The sequence below is a fragment of the Mastigoproctus giganteus genome, chromosome 14 (assembly GCF_048544385.1).
Source record: "Mastigoproctus giganteus isolate SK-2022 chromosome 14, ASM4854438v1, whole genome shotgun sequence".
NCBI lineage: Eukaryota > Metazoa > Arthropoda > Arachnida > Uropygi > Thelyphonidae > Mastigoproctus > Mastigoproctus giganteus.
Genome location: NC_143588.1, coordinates 87911556 through 87932160, shown reverse-complemented (window position 1 = coordinate 87932160; position 20605 = coordinate 87911556). Strand labels below are relative to the sequence as shown.

The following is a 20605-nucleotide window of genomic DNA, read 5'->3' as shown; positions in this document are numbered from 1 at the left end:
ATCACGAAATCAGTGGGATTAAATCATGAATCATTGAAATATAACTGGGAAGTACCTTAAGTAGATAATTTATCGAATGCCCCATGTATTATTATAAACGTTACCAGCAAAGTGTAGAACCTGGGTAGTGTATAGAGTGCTTGGCAAAGTATGAAATGAACTTTTCTTTATTGTCCCATGATACTATAATCAAGTGAATCACAGTTCTTTTATGCAAAGGCATACTGGGGGGAAATACTGCTCCTCATACCCCACTGTTAAAATGAATATATACCAGTTATAAGTACTAAATATAATATAAAAAAAAAAGTTTATAACATGAAAACTTTGGGGGACTTTCTGCTTTACGTTTATTAAATGCATTTCCCACTACTATAGAACTTTTCGAACTTGATCTTTTTGTATATTTATACTGTATATTAATTTTGCACTGTTGTGCAAGATTTATACTATATTTTGTATAAAATATTACAATAAATATTTACATCCATAAGTTCCCTATTTTATTTATTAAATTTTTTTACATAAATATGTTTCTGTTTTCACCCATAATATGGTCCCCTTTGAATTTTGTAGACAGAGATCATTTAGTAAAAATAATCCATTCGACTCACCTTTCTGTCCCTACAAGATCTTCGGGATTAAATACAGTATAATAACTGTGCTAACCCAACTTGACTCCACCTCAGAAATTCAACAGCCAAAAAATAATTAAAATACAATAAATAAATCACTGATTTCCATTTCTTATCCGGGAACCCTTTATTATTATTACTTGTGTGAAGGCAGTCCCAGACCATATTATGGCAATCCCACTGTGTGTATATGTGAAGATACTGTACCCAGCAAAACCAACTAATGCAGTTGTGAATATGTTTGTACAATATAATCTTGGGTTGTGCTGTTTATGTTTTGATCGTCCTCAGCCTAGTGGGTAGGCTAAGAGGATACAACCCACCTTTGACCTGTGTAAGCGGGCCAGATGGAAACCAGTAGGTGGGTAGAAGCATTCCGAATGTTTCACATACTGATAAATCCCACCCTGTTATCCATGGAACAGGATAATAACATCATCCAAAGAAGATCAAGTCAAAGAAGAAGGTACCATTGTACAAGATTGGTGTTAATGGTATTCAACTAAGGATTCATTATATTCTATGAATTTTTTATTATTTTTTTAAAATGAGTCCTGGAATAGAATTCAGGGTCAGGTATCTATATTTTCTTATAACATATTTATATTTTCTTATAATATACATTTAAGAGGATAAGGTTTAGATCATTAATGAATGATATATTTAAGAAATTATTTCTTGAATTTTGAAAAGTTCAAATTATTCTTGAAAAATTTTAAAGCAGATAGTGTGGTTTCTGAAACAAACAAAAAATCCCCTTGATGCAATTAAAGAAATAGTACATTATGGTAAAAATCAATGTCTACAAAATTCAAAATTCACCATATTGTGGGTGAAAATAGAATATATTTATGTAAAAAAATTTGAGAAATAAAATAGGAATATTGTGGATGTAAAAGTTTATTGTAATATTTTTATACAAAATATTAATTTTGCACCTTACAGTAAGTAAGGTGCAAAATTAATATACAGTATCAATATACAAAAAGATAAAAGGAAAAAGTTCAAAATATTCTGTTAGGAACATAGTAGTGGGAAATGCATTTAACAAACGTAAAGCAGATGGAAAAGTTTTCATGTTATGAAAATTTTTATGTTATATTTAATACTTATAACAGGTATATATTCATTTTAACAGTGAGATATGAGGAGCAGTATTTCTCTTCCCCCCATCCAGTATGCTTTTGTATAAAAGTCAGAACTGTGATTCACTTAATAATGATATCACGAACTTTGCCAGTAACATATATATATATATATATTTATTTATCATATTTATATATAATTATATAAAATATGAGAAAATGGAAAGAGGAATTATCTTCCCCACCACCGAAGTGAAACAGGGCTGGAATTACTTCACTCTCTAAACCCTCTTCGAATTGGAGAGACATTTGCATACCTCCAGTCTGTGGCGACATCCCCTGAATCCTGAGATGCCCTCATTATTATAGTTAAGAGTTTGCTGCCTCTTTTAATATAATTAGATAGATTCCATCACCCTAATTGAGTTTTAGATTCACCAACTTCACTTCTAATTTTCTTTCAGTTATCATAAAATTCTTTAACCCCTGGTTAGAATTAAGTATACTTCTGGCGGTATCTCCCATCTCTAAAAACATCATCATGTGTGAATGTAGATGCATAATACTTCCAATCAGTTCATGTGATCTTTTTTTATAAACAAATTTTACCTTTTAAAGGTCTCTTGGTGGTGATATAATGTATAATTAATGTCAAAGATAGCTTTTTTTTTTTTTTTTAGGTTTCAAAAATGATTAAAAAAAGTAAGTACAAAGACAGAGTTCAGAAATCTGGAGATATAACTGATGGAATGAAAGCTGAAGTATCCAGTAGCAAAATGGCAAAAATTCTGAAATATAATGAAGCTAATTCTCTTATGAAATGTCAGAACAGTAGTGATGAAAGTATGACTAATTCAGCTATTCCCATTTATTATACAGAAAAGTGAGCATGCCATACTTCTTTTACAAATTGCATTGTGATTATAAAACATATTTTGTATCTGATAAATATTGAAAGATTGGTATTATAGTTTTTTAAAATTATTATAGTACTGTGGGATCCAGCAAAAGAAGTATAGGAATTTTATTAATGAAAACATATGTATTGAAATCTTAAATTTATTAAACTTTAAGCATGAAAAATAACATCAGATAGTTTTTCTTTCACTTTAATATTAAAATTTAAAAAATTGCATTGTGTGAAGTGGTCAGTGATCAAACTTATTGATTTAAATCAGGTTTTAGCATTAGCATTAGCATTAGTAGAGGCATTTGATGCAAGAAAGCAAGCTTATGCAGCATCAGCCAAAAAAAAAAAAAAAAAAAAAAAAAAAAAAAAGTAACATAAATAAATAAAAATAACCACTTCCACTTCACCCCTCTGTTCGTTCGAAATACCTGTCCAGCTGAGCCTTAAACTTATTTAGGCTATCAACTTCCACGACAAGGGATGGAAGTCTGTTCCACCCACCAACCACCCGCTGGCTAAAGGCAAATTTCCGCACATCTATCCTACATCTGACTTTCCTCGATTTGAATTTATGCCCTCTCAGGTGATTTTTCTGAGCTAGAGGAAGAATCCCATCAGCATTGAGCATGCTCAAACCATTCAAGGCTTTGTACACCTCTATCAGATCACCCCGCTGGTGCCTAGTTTCCAGACACTGTAATTTGCAAAATTTAAGCCTTTCTTCGTAAGAGAACCCCTTTGTCCCATTCACCAATCTAGTTGCCCTTCTCTGTACTCGTTCCAGCAGCTCTACATCCTTCCTGAAATGAGGCCTCCAGGCCTGTATACAGTACTCTAGGTGTGGCCTGACCATTGCCTTATACAAGGGAATAATCACCTCCTTATCCCTGCTAGAAAAATTCCTATATATCATTGACAATACACCATGAGCTACTCTTGCAGCTCGTCTGCACTGCTCAGAGAACTTCATATCTGCCTGCACCACCACCCCCAGGTCCCTTTCATTCTCTACCACTGTCAGTGTAGTACCACAGAGTTGATACGTTGCTCTGGGGTTGCTGTTTCCCATATGTAGTACTTTACATTTGTCAATGTTAAACTTCATTTGCCACCTCGAAGCCCATCTGCTCAACCTTTCCAAATCCTGTTGCAGCAGCATAGTGTCCTTGACAACCCTGCCAACCTTCGTATCGTCTGCAAACTTGGACATTAAGCCTGATATACCATCATCAATATCATTTATAAATACAGAAAACAATAAAGGCCCCAATACTGAACCCTGAGGGACTCCACTAATAACATTAGTCCACGATGAGCAGTGTCCATTGATTACCACTCTCTGTCTTCTCCCCCTCAACCACCCCTTTATCCATAGCAGCAACTTGCCTTCAATGCCACACTGCTCCAATTTGTGCAGCAGTCTTCCATGTGCAACAGTATCAAAAGCCTTTCTAAGATCCAAGTATATAATATCAAAGTTATTCCCTGCATCCAGTTCTTTTGTGACTGCATCATAGTATCCAATCAAATTGGTCAGGCAAGACTTCCCCTTAACAAAACCATGCTGTGTCCTAGCTATAACTGAAGTCTTGTCTAGATGATCCTGCAGTGCTTCTTTCACCAGTGCCTCCATTAATTTTCCGGGAACAGAAGTTAAACTCACAGGTCTATAATTACTTGTGTCAGCCTTTGATCCCCCTTTGTGAATTGGGGTCACATTTGCACATCTCCAGTCAATGGGTACCTCCCCTGAGTCCAAGGAAGCTCTCATAATTATGGCTAAGGGTTTGCTTACCTCCTTTGCTGCCTCCTTTAATATAACTGGATAGATCCCATCCACCCCAGGTGCCTTTCTTGTGTTTATCTTCAACAATTTCTCCTCCACTTTGCTCTCAGTTATTACAAGATTCTCTAGCTTACTGCTAGAGTTGAATACACCTCTGGCATTCCCCTCGCTGAATAACTCCTCATGTGTGAATGTCGATGCAAAATATTTATTTAGTTTGTTAGCTACCCGAGCAGGGTCATCAACAGTTGACCCATCGATCTCAAGTGGACCAATCTGATTCATCCCCTTCCTTCTAGAGTTTACATAAGTAAAGAACTCTTTGCTGTTTTTCTTCGCATCCCTTGCCAAGGATCTCTCGTAATCTGCCTTCGCCTGCCTAACCTCCTTTGTAACTTGGTTACAGATCAACTTGTATCTATCATAGGCGTCCGTGTCACGTGTTAATTTGTATGTATCCCATGCATTTTTCTTCTCTGCCATATGCCTCATTAGTTCATCTGACAACCATTTAGGCCTAAACCTTGAACAATATTTCTTAGTTGGTATGTAAAGCCTAGTAGCTTCCACGATAAGTTCTTTGAATGCTTCCCATTTTGAATTTGCTGTTGGCAATATCATCAGTTGATCCCACTGTATAGAATTTAAATACTGTCTCAGTCCATTGTAGTCGCCTTTACGAAAGCAATACCCCTTCCCTTTACCCCTAATGGTAGTTACCTCTTTGAGTAACTCCCACTTCAGCACACTGTGATCACTGCCACCAAGTGGTTCATTTATCTGCAGATTCTTAATGCATGAAGAATCACTACTGATAATCAAATCAAGAGTATTACTCCCTCTAGTTGCCTCCCGAACATGCTGATGTAGAAAACAATCATCCAATAAATCCACAAAAGCCTTGCTACTGTGTGAGTGACCAGCCCCCAAATTCCAGTCAATATCTGGGAAATTAAAATCCCCCATTATAAGACTCTCTGATTTACTGGCCCACTCTATTTCTCCGAACAGTTTCTTATTATACTCATCAGAGTCATTAGGCCTATAGCACACTCCTACTCTCAATTTTGATCTCCCAATGCTTATGTCACACCAAACTGACTCGACACTGCACTGTCCAGCGATGTCGACTGGCTTCACTTCCTTGGATTTTATGTGTTTTTTAACTAATAGCATAACCCCTCCTCCCTTCCTATCCTGTCTATCCTTTCTGTAGACCTTCCTTCCTATCCTTTCTGTAGACATTGTACTCCCCAAATTCCAGTTCTGCATTTCTTATATCTCTTATATCATTTCTTATATAAATGCATGTTCTGCATTTCTTTTCCCAAATATCATATAGCTGAGGACTGTTTTATTTTTATTTTTACTTTTTTTTTTTTTTTTTTATAGCCCAAAAATGTGCGTAAATAAATATAAAAACATTATTATTATTAGCCATATGGTGCAAGGAAGCCTGAGGCTTATGCTGCACCAGCCAAAAAAAAAAAAAAAAATCTGAATTACCCCAAGAGAGAAAACAAGAATAAGAAGTAGAAGGGAATCACCAAGAAAGAGAAGAATGATGATGATATCCAACTCAGGACCCTGGGCTGGGCATGCCAAGCCCATACTCACCAGATGTTGAGCCCCTGGGGTTATATTAATGCATAAAAAAATTAAAACAGAATAAATTTCCACCCTTTCTTTAATCTTATAACAATGTCATTTATTATGTGTTCACATTATAGTTTTTAAATAACTAAGAAGTGAACTAATGTGAAAAATCACGTTGCTTAACGTCACATAGCAACGTTGTTAGGAAGAAAAGAAAACAGCTTTATTCTGTAAAGCTGGTTCAATGTTTAGTCTGTCTCTATACTTTTATTTTTGAAAAAAAAACCAAAGACAAGTGATTGGTTTCACAGTTACATCATTACTTGCTGTGTTCCTCAATGTTGAGCTATAATAATAGGATCATATCAGTATTTCTATATTTTCTAAGGACCAGTACAGTATTGTTTTTCCAAAAGGTGGTACTAGGCTGCAGACCCCACTTGGGGAAATGCTGATTCAAATGGTTTTAAATCAGAGACAAATGAAATTATTCATTTTGGACCACAGAAAAATCTATAAACTGCACCACAGAAGTGGTGTGGAGTTGTGGCATACACCATAATTAGTTCATACTTTTTTGAGAATGACCAAAAAAGTGTGGACTACTTATATTCATACTTTTTTGTATGAATAAACTCCGGAAAGAACTAGAAAAACTTTTTTTTCACCATCTCCTCCAATAGGAGAGGATGGATGAGTAATATAGGAATGTTTTTTTTTTTTTTGTTGTTTTTTTTTTTTTGCTGATACTTTATAAGCTTGCTTTTTTTGCATCATTTACCACTATGAATACTAATGATGTACTTGTATTAGAACTGCAGTAATTAATCTACCTGAGTTTGTTTTCATTAAACAGATTGATTTTGCTTAATGGAGACAAAATAGTAACCATATCTTTACGTTTAATGGCAATAGATTTTTTTCTGTTGGGCTACTTGAAAGAGAGAGTTTGCATTTCTAACCCACGGATATTAGATGAATTTAAATAACATAAGGAGATAGATAAATGGTTTTAAATAACATAAGAAGAAGGATAAATGGTTTGAAATAACAGAAGGATAAGGATCTGAACTCAACTTTCACTTCTGTGATTGAAAATGTGTCTTTAGAGCACCAGTGTGTAGGAAGTCAAGGTGCACATTTATCAGATATCATTTTTTATACTTAATGTTGTAATAAATTTAAAATTTCAGTATATGTTTTTATAGTAAAACAAAGTGCTTTTTATTAATATTTCAGAAAGTGTAACAAAATAAAATTTCTACACTTCTTTTGCCAGATCATGTAAGAAATAAATTGTTTGGATATTTTTTTCGTATATAAGGCTAATCAAAAATAACCTTTGGTATTTTTTTAAGAAAGGAATCAAAAGGAAAGAAACAACGAAAAAAAATCAGTAGTCAAATAAGTTTGTTTGTTTGTTTGTTTTTTAAAAAAACCCAAAAAAAACGAGAGGTATTAGAACCTATATAGTATTTAGTACTGTGCATGGGTTGAAGGTTGAGAAGATGAAAGAAAATATATATGTATGAAGGAAGGTTGTTTCAGAGAATGGAAGCTGAATGATTAATGAGGAAGAAAAAAAGTTGGTTCTGTGAGTTTAAAGTTGGACAGTAAAAGGATGCTGACTGTTTGCTGCATATGTTTGAACTGCTTTGGAGGAGACAGCAGGAATTATAGAAGCCACTTCAGAAGAACAGTGCCCATTGAAGAACCTATAGAAAGGCATGCAGCAGAAACAGAACATCTATGAAACAGAGAGTGGAGAGACTGTTAGAGATGAGTCATTGATTAACCTATTTGCCCTCTTTTTAAATGGAATCTAGAAGCCTGAGAGGGGTTTTGGGCACACTGCCCCAGATGTGGGAACAGTATTCCATGGTAGGGCAAATTTGTGATTTGTACAGAGTGAATACATGTTTGGAAGAAAAGTAATGTCAAAAGCGAAAGAGAAAACACAGTTTTTTAGATGCAGAGGATGCAATATTTGTAGAGTGCTTATGTCAAGAGAGTAGAAGTCAGGGTAATCTCCAATAGAGATATATGATCTTGCCTAGAATTCAGAGTGTCATCGAAGATAAGGATAGGAGCAGAAGAATCATTTTTGGGAGATATGACAGGACTGAGTTTTAGAAGGATTGAAGTCAACTAAGTTATCTTTACCCCACTGGAGGATTACCTGGAGGTCAGCATTTAAGGAATTGGTAGTGGACATTCGAGAAGTTGAAGCTGTGTGTGCAGCGCAAGGTTTCTCAAACTGGAATTTGTAATGCAATGTGCTGTCATCAGCAAAACCTATGGATAGGATTTATGGTCAATGGAAGAAGGTCATTAATATACAAGAGGAGTGGGAGGGAGGAAGACTGAAAAGACGAAAGCTTATTTAGAAGACCTTTATGCCAAGCCTTTGAAATGTCAAGAGCAACTGCTTGAGTTTCACCAAACTTTTCCATTTAATTTGTCCATAGATGGGTAACATGGACCAGAATATCACCAGATCCACTGATATCGCCAGAATATCAGTGGATTGACACTGGCGGAATCCATATTGGCAATTATTGATCAGATAGCCTTCTTAGCATCAAGATTGGTCAAAATCCTTCTGACATCCTTTTGACAGAAGACCTCAGGAGGCATTGAATCAAGTGTACTGGGAATGGTGGGAGATGGTTTACCAAGATAATGAATACGTGAGTTGGAAGAAAAATAGGATGCTAGCAGATCAGCTTTATCTTTGGCCGAAGTGGCAATAGAACCATCTGGTTTTGACAGAGATGGGAAAAAGTTGCGGCCAGTAGCTTTGGGAAGAGACCAGAATGCTTGGCTACCATTTGGACAAGAAGCAAGTTTTCTACTCTTAGCCTGTTCGAAATCTAGTTTGGACTGATTAATAACTGCTTGAAAAATTGTTGCGAGCTTTGATGTAGGCAGAAAATTAACCTGGAAATTTGGAAACAAGCCAATTATGATATGCAACATTCTTCTCTTGAACAGCCTTAGCACATTTTTTGGAAAAACCAAGGATTAGATAAAGGACAAGATTTTAATTTTAAGGTGGAGTGTGGAATAAAGAATTCCATCCCTACAAGAATAATTTCACTGACATTGTCTGAGAAAACGTTGACATCAGAAGATTTGAAACAGTAATCCAGCCAAGGAAAAGAAGAAAAGAAATTTCCAGATCACCTCATTTTGCATTCTTGTAATGCCAAACAATGTGAGGTTGAGAATGTCCATAGGAGAAAAGATCTATTGTAAAAGAGAGCATCACCAAGTTTATTGACCTGAGGTGGTGCCTAGAGGACCACTCATCTCGACCATATATTTAGAAGGGTTGTTTGTGAAAAAAAGATCAAGCTTGTTGACTGCATGGTTAGGATTGTCTGGTATTCTGGTAGGTAAATGAACAATCTGTGCAAGGTCATTGATAATTGCAAAAGTTTTAGCATTAACCAGATGGGTCAAGATACGAAGCTAGTAGATTCAACACCAGGTAAGCAGACTGGCATGCCTTTGATGAACATATCAAAGACTTTACAACACCAGACAATCTGGAAAGAATGGGAAGCCTTCCAGCAGAAGACTAAGCCACTGCCTTCCACTGCATGACAATATCGGCCTGCAACACCTCAATGCCTCGACGTAACAGGAGAGCGCACTGCGTACCATGGTGGACTACACAACTAACTGATCTCAGGAGTGCCACAAGATAATTTCAATGAGTCCAGAGTGATAGAATACTGGCCAGAGATGTGGAAAGACTACAGGAAGCATACAAAGAGGCTAGAAGAGTGTTCCATACAGCCATCTACCTTGAGAAATGCAAATCATGGGAAAGACTTGTAGAACAAACCATTTGTAGATCAGACACCATGGGTCTGATCTACAAACTTGTGATGGACAAGGTTATTCTGGGAGATACAATTTGTATATACTACTCCACCAGGCTCCCAAACCAGACAGCCAACAATCTGGGCTGAATTGGTAGAAGTCATCCTTGGCACTATGGTCCATCAAGACACCCCCACACAAGTGAACACTTTCCAGACCAACCTTAGGCTTGACCACCTTGCACATTCAGGCATCTCGCATGAGGAACCTATCACCAAAGACAAAATTGGGAAGGTCATGTGGTCCACCAAATCTGAAAAATGCCCTGGGCTTGACATGCTCAAAACTGAAGTCATAAAAAGAATATGGGCTGCAAGACCTGAGGTCATAGTAAATCTGCCGAATGCTTGCATCAGGGATGGAGTCTTTCCAGCCCAATGGAAAAGAACCTTTCTCAAGATAATTATCAAAAACCCTGAAAAGCTGCCTGACCAATCCTATTCATATAGGCCAATTTCCCTTTTACCCAGTATAGGTAAAGTACTGGAAAAGATCATAGCCAGAAGATTCCTCACAATCTATCATTCAAAGGGCCTCCACTTTGAAAAATAATGCAACTTCACAAAAGGAAAATGCACTGAAGATACCATTTGGGCCATGATGCTAGCCAGCAACACCAAGAGGAAATATGCCCTCAGCCTCTTTGTGGATTTTAAAGGAGCCTTTGACACCTTTTGGTGGCAAAGCGTCCTGGAGAGATTCCAAGAGGCCGGGGCATCCACACCAATGTATCGCCTAGTATCCAGCTACCTGGACGACTGCCACCTTGTGGTCAAAACACCCACCAAGGAAGTTACCTTACCTTCGACTAGGGGTTGCCCACAAGGATCCATCCTGGGTCCCCTTGCATGGAAGTCGACACCTGGCTATCAAAACACTACCCCCAATATCACAAAGATAGCTTATGCTGATGATTTGGCTATGGTCCTGCATAGGGATTCGAGACAATTGAAAGGATCAGCCAACAACACATTCCTGTGGTGTGAAAACCACAAAATTACAGTCTCAGCTGCTAAAACTCAACAGATGTTCCTCAAAGGACACTTAATCCCAACCGGGTCCCCCCAGATTAAGTATTGGGACCAATGAATAAAGCTTGACTCTACCTACAAATATCTTGGAGTCCTGCTGGACGAGAAGCTATCCTTCAGAGAACACGCCAGCTAAATCAAGGAGAAGACCAAAAAATATACCGGTAAGCTCCTGAGGGTCACCAGGAAGAACTAGGATCTGAAGGGGTGAACCTTAAAGCTCTACTATAAATGTATTTTTCTCCCAATAGCCATCTATGGGGCCGGTGCCTGGGTCCATAGAGCCAATTCCATAGTAAAACGACAGGTAGACTAAGCACATTGCACCATCCTCCTGATGACCTCTACGGCCTGCAGAACAGTTTCTACTCCCGCGCTGCAGGTCCTGTCCGGTCAGTTACCTCTTCATCTCGAGGTGGCATACCATTATCTAATATATCATAAGAGACAGAACCTCTCATTGCAGCAGCGGCAACAACATATTATTATTATATATATATAATAATATGTTGTATTGGACCTGAACAACACCATCCAAGAAGAGAAGAAAAGGATTAGACGTGAACTGATCTCCATGTGGCAGAATTCCTGGGCCGCCAACCCACTTGGAAGATCCACCCATAATTACATGCCAACAGTGCAGAAGCACCTCAAACAGCTCAATGAATGGTTCATACCAAGCTTACACATGACTTTTCTACTAACTGGACATGGAAGCCTCATTGCAAAACTTTCATGCATTGGGCCTGGTACAAAGCCCTGCCTGCACCTGTGGAATGCCAGAGATGACCCACCGATTTACCAAGACCTGTGAATGCCTCTTCAAACTCTCATGGAGGCATGCACCAGAACAGGCACCTCTACTTATACAAACAAAGGAAAACTTTGCAGCATTCAGTGAATTTGCAGAATGTGTATTCAAACGGTGACAACGTCTGATGGCTCACTCAAACTAGGATCCTAGTTTGGGCGAACCCAGCCTACGGGTTCCACCCATATCCTAGCAGAATTACCAACAAGAGGAACCCACTGACAATGACTACCAAACTCGGAAGACACTCCAGACCATGACAACTAACCTTATATCCGATTATCATCTAATCTGACTCAGTCCTGCTGAGTGGGAAACAGGCCTCGGCTTGGTAGGCTCCCTACCAGAGAATCATTTGCTAACCCTTAGAGGGTAGGATATCAACCCCTCTGGGGACCCACCACTAGGTGGACTTGCTGATCCCTTTCGGGGGTGGGATTGACTCACTGTCCATCACTGCAATCTGTAATCTTTTTTTCTACTGTCACTTAGTTTTCTAGGGAAAACCTTTTTCTCCCATTCTCAACTTACTATCCCCTTATCCCTCCCCACCCAAACTTCTCCCACTATCACTAACTAACTCCTTTCACTTACTACTTAGCCCCCCCCCCTGGAACTCCAGTAAAATCCATCAACAGTAGACCTTAGCTTGCTTCCACACGGCTAGGGATGGGGGTCAGGGGGCCACTAGACCTGGTATGTGGTACACCCTGGCTGCTATATGCCTGTTGGGTCTGGCAAACAGCAGAACATGTTCTGTTGTTGGCTGGAAGTAACGGCTTGGGCTATGCCCAGTACAGAGGACTCATGGAGAATGGGGGAACCCTGGAGCCCACAACAGTGATACTAGACATCTGAATCTGATGAGATGAGTCAGTGTGACAAGAAAACGGAAGCCAGCTCGATTTGTGAACATTAAAATCACCAAGGAAAATTAACTCGCTGTTAGGAAAGTTGGACTGGAGAAAGTCAAGTTTCAAAGAGAGGAAGTCAAAGAGTTCCAAGTGATTAGTGGAGGTGGAAGAATGATAGGGGCAACAGATAAATTTGACATCAAAAAGAGGAGATTCCAAATGACTAATTCTCTGACAGGGAATGTCAGAACGGACAAAAGCGCAAGCACCACCTTTGAAGCGAAAGGAATCATACAGCAAATAATTTAGTTAACTGAGAGGAGTAGTGGTTGATTCAACCGATAATTGGGATTTTTTCAGAAAATTTACATGGGGTTTGGCAGACAGTAAGTGGAAATGGACATCATTGATATTAGAACTGAGACCACGTATATTTGTGAAATGAAACAGGAAGTGTTTGGGGGGGGTTAGATCTTTTTGTAGATAATTTTGTTCTGTTAGTTCGACAATTCATGGTGTATTCGGTAGTAAGAAAAGGAGCAGAATATGACATACACATGGTAAGAATATACCCATCTCCTTGACATATTGTGGCCTCGACAATGCCTCTTCATTACTTGGACTCCCTCTAGTCATTATCTGGCAAAGTAGGGGCTGCAAGATGATACACTAACTGATCCATAAACCTCCTACAGAGTTACCTGTAGGTTCGGTCTGATGGAGTATCTAACGGCCAGCCTGCAAAAACTGTTTTAGAGCTGTACCCTCAAAATGTAAAGAAAATAGGATCTCGCCATGATGTCCATCTTAACCTCAAAAGATATCATACTGCATAATGGAAGAGGGGTTGCTGGAGATAAACGTGGAGACTAAACATGGATTCCACTACTTCGAGCCTCTAATAAAATTGCTTATTGGAGGCTTGAAGTGGTGAAACCCATGTTTAGTCTCTAGAGCAAAGTTTCCCACAGACACCCCCCCCCCATACTTCTCTTTCAACCCATGCACGGTACTAAGTACTATAGGTTTTGATACCTTTCGTGTTTGGGGTTTTCATAAAAAAAAAAAAAAAAAAAAAAAGCAAAGTGGTGGTATTGCATCAGTTGATGAGGATCATTTACCACCTAGTATTGCCTGGTAACACAGAGGGGCAGCATTCCTCTGTGTGGTGTGGGCATCACACCTTAACCCCTGCTTACATTTGTTTGCACCTACAGTGTGCTAGGTGCCATATTACAGGACTTGCACATAAAGTTCCACCATCGTGAATCGCCAAATCCTCTACTTGCACAAGTAGAGGATTTGGCTTTCACAGATCGACCGGACTTTGCCAAAATTAGGTCCACTTGACTTGAATGTAACTTGAATATCAGCATTTTAGACCCCTCAGGTAGCAAGTAGAGCTTGGCATATTTGAGAGAATGTCTGCGACAGCCTTAAGGACCAGTATACAATAATTATGCAGGGTGTTAAAAAAAAACAAAAAAAAAACTTCATTATTGAAATAATTTATAACTTTTGCATAATATGAGTAAAATAATTCCGTTTGGCGCACTATAAAGATTAATTTTTAAGCAGGCAAGGAAGTGACTTTTTATCAGTCAAAAAAAAAAAAATAATAATAATAATACAATAAAATTTTATTCATTAAACCAAAACTGCAAGGATATTTTTGTATCTTTTCAAATTGTATGTTACATTGCCCTTCTTGATAAGGTTATGGCTTCAATAACCTTTTTTTTTTATGTTAAAACATACACACATATGCATTCAGCTATTTGGGAGGGTGTTCAAATATTTTTTTCCACCATATTGGGAGGGGGGAAATACATAATAGGTTTGTAGTCAAGTATTACATATCAACACTTTCTTAATAAGAACTTCACAGATAGGCAAATGTGTCTTGATTTTAAATCAGTTGGCTAAGGTAAAGAAAGCCAACACGAGAACCACGGCAAACTATAGGAAACTTACCAGACAGACTGATTTGCCACTACCGCAGTTTCTCCTTGTATTCTTGGTAAACAGATGGCGTGTTTAGATCTTTTTGTAGGTAAGCTTACTCTATCAGTTTGGCAATTCATGGTGTATTCAATAGTAAGAAAAAGTGGGTGGGGGGGACATGCCATATGAAGTAATGAAATTTTTGGATGTGGCATACACATGGTAAGAATATACCCAGATCCTTGACATAACGTGGCCTCGACAATGCCCCCCGCATACACACTATTCGGACTCCCTCCAGTCACTATCTGGCCGAGTAGAGATAGCAAGATTATACATTAGCTGTTCCGGAAGCCTCCTAAAGAGTGGTTTGGGCTGGTTTACTAACTAGCAGCCAGCCTGTGAACACCGTTTTATACCCTCAAAATGTAAAGAAGATTGGATCTCGCCATGATGTTCATCGTAACCTCAAAAGTCATCAGTCATACTGCATGATGGAAGTGATGGGGAAGGGTTGACTGGAACTTAGCTCTGGAGACTAAACATGGGTTCCACCACTTCAAGCCTCCAATAAGCAAAGTGGTGGTGATGAGAGTCATCTACCACCTAGTATTGCCTGGTAACTCAGAGGGGCGTCATTCCTCCATGTGGTGTGGGTGCCACACCTTGACCCCTGCTTACGTTGGTTGACACCTGGGTGGTCACCCACAGTGTGCTTCTACATGGAAGTTATACCCAGCATTACTAACAGTCCCACCATTGTGAAGGTGCAAGCAGAGGATTTGGCTGTCACAGACCATCAGGACTTTGCTGAAATTGGGTCCACTTGACTTGAATGTCACCCGAATATCAGTTCCATCAGCGTTTAGACTCCCAAGTAGCAAGTACAAATTGTCTGGCATATCCAAGAGAATGTCTGTGACAACCTTCAGGACCAAATTGTAATGCACTGTTACATTAACTAACTTTGGATCATATATGCAACCAATTCAAGTAGTCCTTTTGAAACAGCATGGCCATTGCTTAATTGTTACCCTTCCCATCTTCAAATCATCAGCAATCTTTGATAGCTTCCTTTTGATAACCTTGTTTATATCATTTATGAAAATTATAAATAGAAGTTGACCAATTACTGAGTCCTGAGAGACTCAATAATGCGTCCCCTCAGTAAAAAGTTGAAAATTTCCAAAAGGACTGGAGACAGACAACCAATTAAACTTAGGAATTTACCCATAACTCCAGCTTCTTCCAGTTTATATAGAACCTTCCATGGGAAGGATATCAAAAGCTTTATTTAAGCAATCATCAGTCATACTGCATGAGAGTCATCTAATATCATTCTGATATTATTTGTTTTCTGAAAACATAATATCAAAATTGTTACCTACATCCAACTATTTAATGATTACATCATAGAAATTTAACAGAATGGTCAGACGTGACCTTCCCCTAATGATTACCTTGTTGGCTGCTCTTATACATATTTTTGTACAAATCTTTTTCTGATATAGTGACCAATATTTCCGGGTAACTGTAATATTTTAGCCTTGGTTTCTGTACTTTTAATATATCTACTCATTTATCGTGGTTGGCACATTAAAGCGTAGGTTGCTCTTGTTCCAGTAAATCCAAAATCATATCAAATCAAAATCCTCTAATGAATCCTCCCTTTATTGATGAGTGGCATTACAATTGAACATAAATCAAAATAGCAGCTATACAAGGGAAAGCAGTGTATTTTCTTTCATTCTTCTACAAATTCACCAATTCAGGTCCAGTATAATTGTTGTAGGATGTTTGGAAAAGATACATCATGTGCTTCTAAGATTTGTATGTGGATGAATAAATTTAGCACCTCCAGCAGTGGTTTCACAAATTAGAAAACACCAGTTGCAAAGCATATATTAAACTCGGACATTTTCTTATTATAAAATATAATTTTTAGTATTTTTTTGTTGTTAAATTGGAAATTGACTCCTTGAGAGAGTGTGCAAAACTAATGGGGTACAATGTTTCTCATGGTTCCATTCTTGTTAAGGTCTGACAAGGAAAGATCTTAATGGTGGCCACCACCACTACTGATAAAATATTCTGATTTTTTTACACTCATAGTTTTAGATATCATTTAATAAAAATCCTTTTAACTTCTCAGCCGGCATCGCCTGGAGTCATTTAGATACTCCTCCTATTTAACTATATTTGAAAAATGAGCAAAAAATAATTCAGAATTGTTCTCTTTTTTTTATGCCACCTATATTTTCAATCTTTTCTGAGCACAAATGTGGAAGATCCATTTTTAATATTTAAAACATATATTTTAATTAATTTTTGAAATTAAAACTCTCTAGACCTGTTTTCAAATGAAATGCAAATTTAAAAACTAAACCTGCTGCACGAAACATGTGAAGCAGACATGTCAACGGTTTGATTCCAGACAATGTTTCAATGCTGCAAAGCTAAATAGTGTTGCTGATTGGAGGAAAGCCTGCAGCAGTAAAGCCAGCTTGATGTCAGTAATTGTAAGTGACAGATTGGCATCTGTCACTTACAATTAGGTTTAACTTAATTAATAAATTTTTCCTAATTGTGCAACAATTAACAGAGATTTCTGGAATTTTCAGTGGAGAAATCAAAGAAAACATTTTCAGAAACAGCTATTAGGAGTTTCAGCTGTGTGGAATGCAGATGAAGAACACAAATTGCCAAAATATTATCTGGCGTGGAATTGACCCCATGCTCCTAACTAGCAGTTAAAAATAGTTACTGCTGTTATTAATTACTTCAGAACCTGACATTCTCTTAAATAACAGGTTCTTGGTAAATTTTATAAATTATACCATTAAGATATCTGTCCATAACCATTCTTTGTCTTATAACCATCCATTTATCCATTGTAGAACACTATTCTCAGTGCTATTCATCTCCAACTTATGCACAAAACATTCATGTGGGATTGATGTCAAAAGCCTTTCTGAAATTTAAGTAAAATATGTCAAAGTTATTCATTGCATCCAGTTCCTCTGTGACTGCTTTATGATACTTGGTTGGTCAGACAAGATCTTTCACTTAACAAAGCCACATTGTGATTCTTACAGTAAAATTATTATCAAGGTGGCCCTTGTACTGCATCCTTAATAATAGATTTCATAATTTTTCCTTACACAGAAGCTAGGTTTACAAGACTATAGTTGTTCAAGGTCACTTTTGGTATGGGAGAGATATTCAAGGTTTCTTTTGTGTGTGGGAGAGATATTGCCAATTCCAATCTTCTGGAACTTCACTCAAGTCTAAGGATGCTTTCATTATTATATATTAGGGTATAGTGACCTTAACTGCTGTTTTCACTTTTAATTTTGATAATTTCAGTTTAAAAATAATTTAGTTATATTTCATTTGGTTTAATCTATATAGGAAGGAAAATACAATGATGCTGCGAATAAAAGAAAATATAGGCGATGTTCAGAATGGTAAAGCCGAAAGTTCTTTTAATGAAAGTGCAAAACGAACTTCAAGTCGTAGAGCTGTAAAAAGGAAATGTTTTGATGAAGAAAATAGTTCATCACTAAAAAACCAGCGTAGCTGTGAAAAAGCAGGTTGTGATTCAACCATTCCTATCTGTTTTGCAAATGCAGCTGACAGGTAAGATGGTTATTCATTTTTATTTTTGTGGAAACAAATTTATACACATAAGAAATTCTGTATATTACATAATAAAAGTAACCTCCATTGATAACTCTTTCTCTCTCTCTCTCTTTCTTCCCCACCAAACCATTTATTTATTATTTGGAATTTGCACTAAGAAAGTGCTAAATTCCAAAAAATGTGATAACCTGATGCACTACTAATTACATGATCTTGATGTGTGCTGTTGAAAATAAACAACTGGAATATATTAGGAGTATTTGAGAGGTTTCTGGACTACCATATATTTTTTATTTGAAAATAAAATAATTCAATAATACAGGGTGATTCAAAAAGGACTTTACAACTTCGTAAGTGTATAGAAATTTATTCAGGAGACATATAATTTATTGAACTGTCATATCATAGCAAAAAACATCAAGTTTTACTGACGTAGTGCCGTAGTACTAAATTCCATCGCCGCAAGCGCCAGCGGCTTGCATTTCAAAAATGGCTACTTTCACAGGACCGAAGCATGCTCAGTGTGTGTTTTGTTTTGAAGAAATGAAATCTGTGGCAACGGTGCAACGGAATTTTTGCACCAAATATGGAAAGGAGCCTCCCAATAGACCAACAATGTACTCATGGCACAAGAATTTTGTTGAGACAGGTGGTTCTATTCATCATAACAAATCTCCAGGATGCCCACGTGTATCTGATGCTGTTGTGGAAAAGGTGAGGGAGAGGTTTGTTCGGAGTCCTGTGAAAGCAACACAACATGTGTCCCGTAAGATTGGCATTCCACAACCGACCGTTTGACATGTGTTAGGAAGACATTTACACTTGCAGCCATACCAGTTTACCGTGGTGCAACTAATTACTCACTCAGATAAGGCTGTTCATCAAGAATTCTGTGCAGACATGTTATATCGGATAGAGGAAGACGAGACATTACTGGACAACATAATCTTTAGTGATGAGTCAACATTTCATGTTAGTGGTTAGGGCTAACACCCACAACTGCAGGATTTGGGCCATCGAAAGCCCGTGTGCATGCCTGGAACATGTTCGTGAATGTCTTTTGCACCCTCAGCAAAAGTTTACGGACCCTTCTTTTTCCATGAGACAACCATCAATGGTATCGTGTATCTGGACATGCTGGAAAATTTTCTCATTCCACAGTTCGACAAAGATGACCACAAAGGAAGCTTTCACTTTCAGCAAGACGGAGCACCTCCTCACTACCTGACGGCGGTAAGGGAATTCCTCAATAACCGTTTCTCAGGTCGGTGGACTGGTTGAGCATGGCCATTAGCATGGCCACCTTGTTCCCCAGATTTGGCACCTTTAGATTTTTTTTTCTATGGGATTTCATTAAAGATTGAGTGTTCCATCCTTACTACCAATCTTGCCAAGCTCAAAACTAAAATCACTGCTGCAGATACAGAAGTTACACCAGATATGTTACATCACGTTTGGGAGGAAATTGAGTTCGGATGGGATGTCTGCCCTATCACCAATGGCAGTCACATCGAACCAAAATGACTGTTCTACGTAAAACTTAATGTTTTTTGCTACAATATGACAGTTCAATAAATTATATGGATAAATTTCTATACACTTACGAAGAATAAATAAATTCTGAATAAATGTCTCCTGAATAAATTTCTATACACTTACGAAGTTGTAAAGTCCTTTTTGAATTACCCTGTATTTAATTACAAACATAGGTACATAACCATTTTTCAGATTAATTAATGTCTTAAATATATATATATTATATAATAATATTAGGTTGTAATGATAAAATGGAACGTCTAATAATAATATATAATAAATAATAGTGGATTATGGATCCGGGACACTGCTAGTAATAGCAGAAGTGCCCAGCAACCATAATGAAATATAGATAAATAGATTAAATAGGTGTATGAGTAGGAGTGCTGACCTGACAGGTGTAGCTACAATGGAAAAAATTAAAAGTGCCTGAAAAATAAAAGCAGATTACCTATAAAATTATGTAAATAAAATTAAATGAAAATATATAAATGGTACTTAATGCTGCAGTTCCTAAGATTTTAACTACGTTTTCATGAGTCAGCACCCAAAACCAAAGGAAGCACAGCAATAAGCAAGATCTCTGTTTCTGTTATGATGTATACATAGCAGCCTGAAAAAGCGGGCAAACATATACATCACAGCTGACCCAACAGAGACCAAAAAGAAATAAAAAACAAAAACAAAATAATACTAAAATAAAGCTAAATTTAAAACCAGTTGATTCCAGTTAACCCCTTCCCAGAACATTTTTTTCCTGAAAATGTGCCATAATGGATCGAATTTTTTTATTTTACAGATTAAAAGTATTTAAAATAACTAAATGCAACAAGGCATAATACGTTAAGAGTAAGAGTATAACATCTATATAATATCAGTGTTAG

General features: G+C 37.4%; 1 protein-coding gene across 3 annotated transcripts in view; it reads left to right on the top strand.

Annotated features, from left to right (window-relative positions):
• Positions 1-20605, top strand: part of LOC150075326 (lysine-specific histone demethylase 2-like) — a 362688-nt gene that overhangs the window by 22419 nt on the left and 319664 nt on the right. For all 3 annotated transcript variants that reach the window (XM_090389224.1, XM_090389225.1, XM_090389223.1), the window contains exons 2-3: positions 2401-2603; positions 17955-18182. In XM_090389224.1, the coding sequence (XP_090245350.1) occupies positions 2410-2603; positions 17955-18182 (422 nt within the window). In that variant the 5' untranslated portion in view covers positions 2401-2409. The remainder of the gene's footprint in view (positions 1-2400; positions 2604-17954; positions 18183-20605) is intronic.